The sequence below is a fragment of the Carassius carassius genome, chromosome 38 (genome assembly GCF_963082965.1).
Source record: "Carassius carassius chromosome 38, fCarCar2.1, whole genome shotgun sequence".
NCBI classification, from domain to species: Eukaryota; Metazoa; Chordata; class Actinopteri; order Cypriniformes; family Cyprinidae; genus Carassius; species Carassius carassius.
The window spans coordinates 7,257,843-7,269,089 of record NC_081792.1 but is presented as its reverse complement, the minus strand read 5'-3'; the positions used below and the strand labels follow the sequence as shown (position 1 = coordinate 7,269,089).

At 37.1% G+C, this 11,247-nt stretch overlaps 1 protein-coding gene across 1 annotated transcript; it reads right to left on the bottom strand.

The window, feature by feature from the left end:
• Positions 1–1,138: 1,138 nt before the first annotated feature.
• Positions 1,139–8,909, bottom strand: LOC132119232 (bactericidal permeability-increasing protein-like). Its single transcript, XM_059529032.1, has 16 exons — positions 8,779–8,909; positions 7,148–7,264; positions 6,637–6,751; positions 6,224–6,355; positions 5,961–6,116; positions 5,172–5,235; positions 5,014–5,074; positions 4,802–4,893; positions 4,543–4,719; positions 2,441–2,500; positions 1,944–2,111; positions 1,775–1,842; positions 1,629–1,671; positions 1,484–1,547; positions 1,307–1,383; positions 1,139–1,216 (listed from the first exon to the last, which is right to left on the bottom strand). The coding sequence occupies exons 2-16, from the start codon at positions 7,248–7,250 to the stop codon at positions 1,175–1,177; spliced, it is 1,422 nt and encodes a 473-aa protein (XP_059385015.1). The 5' UTR covers positions 7,251–7,264; positions 8,779–8,909; the 3' UTR covers positions 1,139–1,174.
• Positions 8,910–11,247: the final 2,338 nt, after the last annotated feature.

The window sequence follows — 11,247 nt, the reverse complement described above, 5'->3', positions numbered from 1 at the left end:
CGTACCTGGGTTGTAACAAATGGTTATTTGAGTTACTGTTGTCTTTCTATAAGATCAAACCAGTCTGGCCCTTCTCCTCTGACCTCTGGCATTAACAAGCCAAGTCACCTTTATTTACAGTATATAGTACAGTACTTCATACAATACAGATTATGTCAGAGCAGCTTTACAGTATTAAATAGGAAAATAGTGTGTCAATAAAGGCATCAACAAGGCATTTTTGCCCATTTTTGCCCTTCAATGTCCTCCACGGAAAGAGTCGCCAGACACAAGACCCGCCACCTCTCCCATGCGTCCATCGTGTAGCCAGCTGAGAATTTTCCGGCAGGACAGTCAGGTTCCCCCGAACCCAATGTTCTCGTTGAGAAGATGGTGTCAATTGCGTTGAGAGACCAGTTGATCAAATCCATGATTTTTCAGTTTGGAGAGCAGTGCAGGGAGAGTCTCTCAAAGTATTAGACAATAGGTGAGAGCAAGCAGGGAAAGTACGGGGGAGGAGAGGGAGAGAAAATGCATCCGCCTTTGTTGAGAGCCAAACGAGAATACAGCTTACAGTTTGATAACATTTACAGTTTAATAACATAATTTAACTGTTATAATGTTAATATACCAACTTATTAAAGTACTGAAATCTGTTTTGTACCTTTGTTATACACTAATAACTACGGTGGCCGAGAGAGCTCAACACGCTGCAACTTACGAAAACACATGCAAATTGAAAAAAACATTAGCAAATGAAGAAAACATCTTCATCAGTTTGACAACACAAGTGTTGCAAATCCTCACAACACATGCATATAACGAAACGCGCTGCAAATCATCACAACACATGATAATAAACATAAAATTAAGAATAAAACATAGTTATTTAAAAGGAAAAACATCAAATTCAGACAAAATGTGAAATGAAAAGTTGTACCACTAAATTACAGTGTACCACTAAATTATAAAACCTAATAAAAGTTTTATAGAGAGGCCCAACAGAAACATGGCTTTGTGGGGGGAAGTGTCCCCAGGTTTATTTATTCAAAACATGTATGTGAGGCAAAGTTAGAAAGGTAATAAATGTAAATGATTTCTTTTTTAAAAAAAAATAAAAATAAAAATCAACTTTAAAAACATTGCCTTCAGTAGTAGATATTTATTTATTTTCCTTTGTCAATTTCATTGAGATTTATCCTGTGAACTGAACATCCGTTCCAATCAACAAGTAGTCCTGTGGGAATTTTTATTATTATTATTATTATTATTATGACAACATAGTCTCTATATAAAAAGTATCACAATGATATATACAAAAGCTTACCTTCAGAACCTGGAGTTGACTGTTTACAAGCTGCATCTTTCCAATGGCAGGAAGTGGATAACCTTCCTGTAAACGAGCTGAAAAGAAAAATCCCATGAGTAAATAACAATAAAAATGAAATAATATTTTTTTCACTTAAAATGCCAACAAGAAATAATAATAATAATAAACTCTTACCATTAACCTTGGGAATGACAGCAAACTTCAAGACTATTGTGAAAATATTGTCAAGGGATTTCACCTGTTGATAAAAATGTTATGATTAGATTCTGAATTATTGCTTTTAGGTCAGTTTATAACACATTTCCTAGTTTCTCCGTACCTGGAATGGTCCTACGTAGCTTTTTGCTAAGCTCATATCAATTCTGCTCAAGAGAATTATAGTTTGTATCAATTCTTTAATAATTTAAGAACATAAACACATATCTAGTAGTATTTATAGAACGCAATTTTAGCTCCAAAACTCACTTGTTTAGGGTCACATTTCCTGCCAGTTTGAGCTCAGTCACATATATGTGAGTACTGACGCTGCCCTCCTGTTGGTTGAAGGGAAAACCCATTAAATCCATTAAAAGAAAAAAAAATCATGCCTCATTTAAATTAATTTTTGATTATCCCTCCTCCTGGTGTGACTCACTAGATTGAGGACAAAGAGTGGAGATAGTGTGCTGTTGGGCTGAATTGCATAAGCTGTCACTGAACTGCTGGCCTGAACAGTCATGTTGTTCGGTTCAAATGTCATGAGGGGCTCCTTCACTGTCTCAACCAACAACTTCATCATCAGACCAGGATACATTTTCTGAATCTGAAAAGTGTCATCTTAGAGTTAATTGTGTGTATGTATGTGCCTGGTATTCACAATGTCCCCAATGGGATCAAATGTCCCCAGAATGATAGTAATACCAGTAACTTTTGACTTTGTGGGGACTTTTTTTGTCTTCTTGAGGTAACAAGATTATAAATCATACAGAATTCATTATTCTTATTTGTGAGTGAGTTTGTACTGTATAAAAACCATTAGGCCTATGGAAAGTCCCCATAATTATAGGAATATCAGTTTGTGTGTGTGTGTGTGTGTGTGTGTTTGAATGTGTTTTTAATTTATTGACTGAACATATCTATTTATTTTCATACTTGAGGAATGAAAGCTCCAAATGTCTTTGTGTTCAGACGAATTGGAGAGCCAGAGGGAATCTGCAAAAAACAAACAAAGTAAATTATAAACGTAGCTGCTATCAGCTAGACTTCTATGAAGAACAAACCAGCAGATCAAAGTTCTGGCCATTCTAGTTCTGTCATCACTGTGTTATATATACTACATATAATGGAAGTCTTCAAGGAAATCCCAAATGATGCAATGAAAATTCTTGAAACGTTTGTAATGACTCTTTTTGACAGAATCGGCACCTGCACCAAGGGGGACAATGCAAGAAGGAAGTTCATCAAGAGAAAATTCTAACAGAGTGGTCACATGTGGGGGAATACATTGCTGCCAGACCCTGGGGTGGGTGAAGGCAGAAAAAAATGTGGTAGCCCTGCTAGAAATGAATTACAAATATATATATATATATATATATATATATATATACAGTGCAGACCAAAAGTTTGGACACACCTTCTCATTCAAAGAGTTTTCTTTATTTTCATGACTATGAAAATTGTAGAGTCACACTGAAGGCATCAAGGGCTATTTGACCAAGAAGGAGAGTGATGGGTTGCTGCGCCAGATGACCTGGCCTCTACAGTCACCAGACCTGAACCCAATTGAGATGGTTTAGGGGTGAGCTGGACCGCAGACAGAAGGCAAAAGGGCCAACAAGTGCTAAGCATCTCTCTGGGAACTCCTTCAAAACTGTTGGAAGACCATTTCAGGTGACTACCTCTTGAAGCTCATCAAGAGAATGCCAAGAGAGTTCAAAGCAGTAATCAAAGCAAAAGGTGGCTACTTTGAAGAACCTAGAACATGACATATTTTCAGTTGTTTCACACTTTTTTGTCATGTATATAATTCCATATATAATTCCTTTTGGTCTGTACTATATAGGCTATATATATTTTATTTTATTTTTTTGCAGAAATCTTCCCATGGTAAATGGACAAGACTTCTGCTAATTGCCACACTGAAATGGTGTTTTCAGTGAGTGTTGTTCCAAACAAACCAGACCTGCTCAAATTCCATTATATGGTTTAAATCTAGATTAAAGACCCATCACTTTAACCTGGCACATAACACACTAATATGCTTCTAATATCCAAATTTGTTAAAGGATTTTTAGGCTACATTAATTAGGTAAACCGGAACCGGGAATACTTCCTATAACTCCTGATGTACTTGCTACATCTTTAGAAGAATGACATCTATGCTAATATTAGTCTGTTTCTCTCTTATTCCGAGGTCACCGTAGCCACCTGATCCAGTCGGTATCCAAGTCAGAGGGGTCATTGCAGTAACCCAAATCCAGTATGTATCCAGACCAGATGGTGGATCAGGACCTAGAAAGGACCTCTACAGCCCTGAAAGACAGCAGAGACCAGGGCAACTAAAGCCCCCTCATTTACAGGGATATTGTTGACTTGATTGCAAATGATTGCACAGATACTATTTAAACTAAACTGAGATGATGACATCACTGAATTTATTGATGAACTGTTAACTGTCATTTTGCATTATTGACACACTGTTTTCCTAATTAATGTTGTTCAGTTGCTTTGACGCAATGTTTTTTTTTGGTTTAAAGCGCTATATAAATAAAGGTGACTTGACTATATTTTCTCCAAATTAAAAATATGTATGGAAATAGTGCCATTGATACAGTGATGATACAATAAATTATTTAAATGAAGACTGATGAAAGCCCAAAAATTAAAATAAGTTTCTATGGTTTTCTTGCTTAAGTGTGATACATCTTGAGTCATATGATCATATTCACCCAGTTTAGCTTCAGATATTGCTATTTTTATGTTATTTTGGTGTCAACTGATAGATAAAAAAAAAGGCTTACCTTTTTTTTCTTATTTGTAAATAAGTAATGCTTTAGCAGTCAATACAGTGCTGAGGCTCATTCAGATATGACACTCTTATTTTTAATGTTTGTTCTTGAATTTTTGACTCAAACTGTAAAGTCTGTTTGCTAATATCATGACAATTACTTATTGACAATCTATCAAAAAGACAGCTATTGCACATCTATTGAACTCTCAGATTTGAATGACTCTTCATATTTAATTAATCTCACCATGTCATCAGTGATGTAGAGGCGGAGGGCACCAGCTCTGTTGTACACAAAGCCTGCTGAGTTGAGGGTAAAGGCAGATACTCCAATGTACAGCATATCTGTGTCCTGGGATGCCAATGAGAAAGGTGTTGGGGAAAAGGGGGGTTCCTTGTGTTGTCCAATGTTGTAGAATTCACCCTATAAAGTGTGAAAACATCTAAATTCAGTTATTTTGCTATGTGTTTCAAAACATACCACACATGGTAGTGCTTAAGATTACCTTTAAACCCAAGTCAATGGAAGTATTAGAAATGACAGGAGACCCCACCATGGAGTATTCAATTTCAGCATATTGATCTACTTTGGCTAAAACTGGTGAATCAAAATAGAAATGTCATTTTTTTGTATGTACTTAAAATGTATTGAATGAAGCTGATTTTCATACCAAATCAGAAATGTGAATAATTGATAAATAATGATTTATTATATCACCATTTAATGTTTTTAGGTGGGGGTTTATGTCAGCAATGGAATCAGCCACCAAAGGGCAGATCTGAAATGGCAGATAGATTGAATGTTAAAATCCAGTATGTTTAACAGCACACATTTAGTGTGTAATAAAGAGGGCATTCACAGCCTAAATTCCTTACCTGTTTCTGCAGAGCATTGCGTAAAGCCTTATTAATGAAGGAACTGAAGAGGTTATATAACCAGCTGTCATGAATAAAGGAAATAAAAGTGCAAACAATTTAATGTTTGTATTAACACAGTCATTAGGTGTAAAATGGTTTTCAGGTGTTTAAGTCCATGGTCAAATAAAATATATGGATTGTTGAATTTTTTTTTTAAACTGATATTTAACTATTGGAAATGTTTAATGCAACAAATAAATTGATGAGCTTTTCAAAAAGAGTTAAGAAGTTAATTCTAATAGCATTTAAAAGTTACAAACAACTGTGTACCATTGTCATGCATACAACCATATGACATGAGTTACTACAGGAACATTTTTAAAAGGTTATCTGTTCTGTTGTATAAATACAAACTAACATTATCCAAAGCTAAACCCTTCTTAAGTGATCGCTTAACTGCTTGAGGTCAACAAACATTTCTGATACTTATAAGACTATGTAGACTCTTACGTCCTGCCATTGTCTCGCTACTTTCACTTCCATCAGTTTAAAAACAGAGGATTGCACTTCCCTCAGAGATCTTCCTCTTTTTAATTGTTACATAATATTTGTAGAGAAGAACCTTTGTACAGCCCTAATTTATGGAACGGCTTCTTCCGCATTCAATATTTAATTTGAAAGAGCAACTGTATTGAAAGATTTCCAATTTATTTGAATTGTGATGTACGCTGACGTAAAATGCATTCAACATTGACTTTAGCGATGAACAATGAGCTTGACTGCTGTGTGTTAGTTGAATAATGTTACCTTGCCCCACCGTGAAATTTTACATTGACACTTCCCACAGTTGCTGCACAGTTGGTCATGCTGACTGTTGGACGGCCAGTGTCATCACTCATGACTGCAACAGTGGTGCTAATGGTCAGTTCACTAACAACCAGATCAAAGGATCCACTGTCTTTTCTGTGTAAAAAAGAGATCAGATACTATATACTGTCTTTTACATTATACCTGAATTTAATTTGTTAATTTAGTTTAGTTTCAATTAGTCATGTGGACACTCGACTTACATGATCCTGAGGTATTTGACTCTCCAGTTTCCATGCAGATTAATGTAGGCATTGCCAATTGAGAGCATGACTCCAGTACCAGGAACTAAAGTCAGTGCTGACTTGGGAAGTCCCAGGTTTACAATCTGCATCCTAATAGATATATCATAGAAGTTTTTGCTATATGCAATTATAAGCATATTCCAAACAATCCAATAACTCATCCCTCCTTTTCTTCAGTACCTTTCCAACCTCATATGTTCAACACTTTATTTCATTAAAATATAGACAATAATGTGTATTATACACCAAATAATCCTGTCTAAGTGGCAAAATGTATTTTTTTATCATTTTTCAAGACCAAGTAAATATCTCTTTTATCACTCCATCGTATTTGTTTTATTTGTTAGTGTAAATCACTATATTGATCTCACCCTGTAAAACTATATTGGACTTTTCCAATAGGATCCACCTTTTCTGTGCCACTTATATCGGGCACTTTAATAGTTCTGAGTTTCTGCTGGATTGAGGCAATTCCAATCTGTCGACCTGCAATCAAAAGAAAGCAACATTTAGAAGCTGTACCTCTGAATGAGTGCCCTGAGATCTGTCTGAGATATTATGATTTTCCACAAAGTTCATACCCATATTAATGTATACACTGTCATAAGCATAAACCGATTACCTACAAGTGAATCAAAAAGTTTAACAAAAAGTTCTTTTAATTTATTTTTTTAGACAGGCGTCTGACCTATCCACCCTGATATCTTCATAAAGGCATGAAAGATAAAGAAAGAAGGCCGAACTCTGTACATACACATGATATCCAGAGTTTTTTAATCATATGATAACTAGGTTTTGTTCCATAACATCAGATACATTACAGATTTTATTTAATTTTATTAATTCTACAGGGTTACAAGAATTATTGTTTTGCTTACTTACCATACTCAAGCCCCTTCTGAGTTAGTCTGACTTTAACTCCTGCATTGGTGCCTGTAGCGACAGAAACCAGGTTCACAAGAACCAGAACACACCAAAGGAACATGACTTCAATCTAGCCTATGAGAGACACACATCATGGGCATAAGAATAAGTGTTTTCAGTTGAATAGAAGATCCATGTAATTGCCTTCAGTCTAATCCAGTTGTTTCTATTTTAAAAACAGTGACACCGTTAATACAACTGTATTATCAGCTCTTCTCCTGTTCAACCAAAATCAGCACTTCAAAAATCAGCAATCAGCTTTTATTTTATTTTATTTTATTTTATTATTATTTTTGCCTGTGACATCTCCCAAGTAAACAAACTCGAAACTGGCAAAGGAATTGTTTATAAAGAAAATATTTTTAAGATAATTACTGGTTTCTATGTCTTCATCAAAGTTTTTATATACACAGTTTGTTGATCTACCATATGACTAAGTTGCTGGTCTGACCCAGTTGAATTGACCTTTCCCAAGTTAAAATAAATATCCTCTTTCATTCAACAAAGTCAAAACAGCTTTCCAAAACTTGGGAAAAATTGCTTAGTAAGGATTCTGACACCTTTCTGTTTGTAAACCTTTGTGATCTCTGTTTTAAGCCTAGGCTGTTAGGGCAGTTAACTGTACTTTTTTTTCTTTTTTTTTGGTTAGGTAAGATAAAGGTTTAAAAACTAATAGTTTTTGTTTGTTATTTTGGCCTTTACAGCTCCTGAACTTGAACTTCCAATAACTTGTTGTTGAAAATCTTTTGTCCATGCAAGTCCTTTCAGGTTGCATTTCTTCCCTAGGTGAGGTGTAACAGTGTCTACATGCTTAACATGCTATTTGGGAATCTGTGAAACTGACATATAAAAGCTTTATCATACAGCCTAAGTTAGCTTTTCTGAACTCAATTACAGTAAGCTCCCATATATTTACAGTACATATTAAGTGACCACATAATAGCCTATCATTTGACATCAACTACTGGCTCTTTGCTTTTGCTGGAGAATAAGGAAATGGCTGAAACAAGCAATGTCCTAATTTGTTATATTGCCCTGAATGAGACCTTTGTCTTGCACTCAGATAAAGCCACATGACTGTGAACAAGTTGATACTTACACTGAATTAAGGCGAGCTAGAATTTAAAAAATGCAGATAAGATACTTTGCAGGAATGTGTCATGTGACTTGGGTTTACTTCCTGCTATAGAAAAAGTATAACGTATGCAGGAAATCTTTTATTCATCTTTTACAAAGTTTGGACATTTTACACCAGTATTTTGTGTATCGAAATTAACCATATATAGAACACAATACATGATATTTACACAAAATGAATATCGGTTAACACAGATCTCTTATGCGCCATATTCACAAATAAATGACACAATCTGTAAAAAAAAAACACTTTCATTATTAAAAAAAAAACACTTTCAATACAAATGTATTAGTATTATTTTCTGATCTTCTCAGATCATATCTGTAATTATACAGATATGATCTGAGAAGATCAGAAAATAATACTAATACATTTCACACATATGTAGGCTGGTGTTTTTGGGATAAATATAAATATATAAATACAAATATAAATATAAATGTGCACTGACCTTAAACTGTTGTGAAGTGGTTTGGTCTCTTCCTGTCTGGATGCATGAACTGTCTGCTCGCTAGCTGGCAGCAGCACTGAGTGAAACTGGAAGAGAGACATACAACAATAATTCAAAGCAACAGGAAGAGACTCTCCACAAATTCACTTAAACAGTGACATGCTCTGGTGACCATACACAACCTGAGGAAACAGACCCTTCATAAATCAAAGCTCGTAAACTTTGCATTCTTAAAATTTTCTGAATTAATATTTATAGTTAAAGAAAGTCCTGGTGTGTCTCAGCGGATAAAGGGGATGACCTCATGCCTTGCCTTAAAAAAAAATACCTTTTTTTTTTTTTTTAAATCAAACTTCAAACATGTATTCTGGTGATTCTTTTGTGGAACTGATGTACATTAAGAGTACATTATTAAGTATGTTATTGTTGTATGTTTTCAATGGAATTGGGCTACTTTTTAACACACACACACACACACACACACACACACACACACACACACACACACACACACACACACACACACACACACACACCTGGTGCCCATTGTCACGGACTATATATTCTCCTTTCACTTATCACTCTTGTTTGGCTGGATTAATTGTTATTTGTTAAGTATGTATGTTATGTTTATTAGCTGTTGCTGAGTTTGAACCTGCTTTGTTTTGCCTTGTTGGCCTTTTTGTTTCAGTTTATTAAAAGTGCTTTCCTGCATTTGGACACAGACCCTGTTTATTCCACGGTGCTTTTTGCCGTGCTGTGACAGAATCCAGCCAGCAACATGGGTCCAGCAGGGAAGTTCCTTGATGTCCACCAGGGAGATTGGAGCATTGAGGATTATGCCAGGGACTTCGTGGGGGCAGCTCGGTTGTTGGCTGCGGAAAAGAACTGCCTAATGTTTCTGGGAAGGCCTAGCCGAGCCCTTCAAGTCCCTTATGCCATTCTGGCACCCCGAGGAGAGGCTGGAGGATTACATCAACATGGCTCTGCAGTTGCAGTTGAGCGGATCAGCCGTCAGGGTGGAGTTAGCTGCAGAGCCTGCTCAAGGTTCTCCCGAGGCAACAGTCCAGGAGTCATCAGAGGCCTCGTTGGCTGCACCCAGTGCCTCACGCCTGTTTCCGGAGTGTCACTGGCTGATACGCAGCATGCAGGAATCACAGCTGATGTCGGTGTGAGCAGCACGGTCAGCTCGCAAGACTCACGAAGCGGCAGATACTGCTCATTCCCCCAAGGTGGCGGTGGCCACTCAGAAAGCTCCAGAGGCGGCGGTGTCCGCTCACGATTCCCCCGAGGTGGCGGTGGCAGCTCAGAAAGCTCCATAGGCGGCGGTGTCCACTCACGACCCTACCGAGGCGGCGGTGTCCGCTCACGATTCCCCCGTGGCACAGTTGGCCACTCAGAAAGCTCCAGAAGTGGCGGTGTCCACTCACGATTCCCTTGAGGTGGCGGTGGCCGCTCAGAGAGCTCCAGAGGCGGCAGTGTCCACTCACGATTCCCTCGAGGCAGCGGTGTCCACTCGCGATTGACCTGAGGCAGCGGTGGCTGCTCAGAAAGGTCCAGAGGCAGAACGTGTCTCCGAGATAAAATGGAGCTGCTCGTGTGCGAGCAAATAGCCTAATTCTGATACATACGATGATTATCCATTATGACATGTAGACATTTTTATATTTAATTAGCCTTCAAATAATTATTATGCATTGCAATCCTTTAATTTTTTATATTTGGCATGTTTGTGTGCTGCTGTGCGTCCCTGTGTTTAATAAGCAGCGTGTACGCGCGTTGTGGACCCGCCTATACTAACACGCTCTTTAAGTAACAAAGGAAAAACATTGTGCCAGACTTTAGACCAGGTTTAAGTTGGTCTAAGGCACAGTCTATTTTCAGCTACTTTAAAAAGCAATGCGCCAGCAATGCGCCAGCAATGCGCCTGAACACATCTCTTTTAAAGACCTGCACGCCAATGGGTGCACAAATGGGCGCATATATAGCTATACACACAGTGCCCTCCATAAGTATTGGAACAGTAAAGACAAAATTGTTCTGTTTGCTGTGGAGTCAAGAAATCTGTAAATATTATTAAAAGATGAATATGAGACAAAACTACAGAATGTCACATTTTATTATTGGATGATTCAACACAAAGATGTTTTACCAGCTAAGAAGGTCAGCACTTTTAGTGTTTCATCTCCCTATCTGATGTGAGCATAAGTATTGGAACAGTTCGTTCTAAGAATGTGTCCTGTTGCATTAATTCTTCAGATATTAAAAGCAGAGAATGTGTCTTATCAGTTATATACACTGCTTCTGCATTCTAAGTCTTGCATTCGATGATGACAGACAAACCAGGATGAAGACGAGGAAGCCGATTCTGAAAGAAGAGCAAGCAATTTGGATGCTAAAAGAAAAGAGTCAGTTAGAACTACTGTATAGGAAAGACATGGAGAATTAAAGAGTTTGGAAACTACCGGC

Excerpts from the sequence above, each read along its gene's own strand:
- LOC132119232 (XM_059529032.1), bottom strand. The coding sequence starts at position 7,250 with ATGTTCCTTTGGTGTGTTCTGGTTCTTGTGAACCTGGTTTCTGTCGCT. Across the intron at positions 6,752-7,147 it reads TCAGAAGGGGCTTGAGTATG|GTCGACAGATTGGAATTGCC; the intron begins GTAAGTAAGCAA and ends TTTTGATTGCAG. Across the intron at positions 1,384-1,483 it reads TGTCATTCCCAAGGTTAATG|CTCGTTTACAGGAAGGTTAT; the intron begins GTAAGAGTTTAT and ends TTTTCTTTTCAG.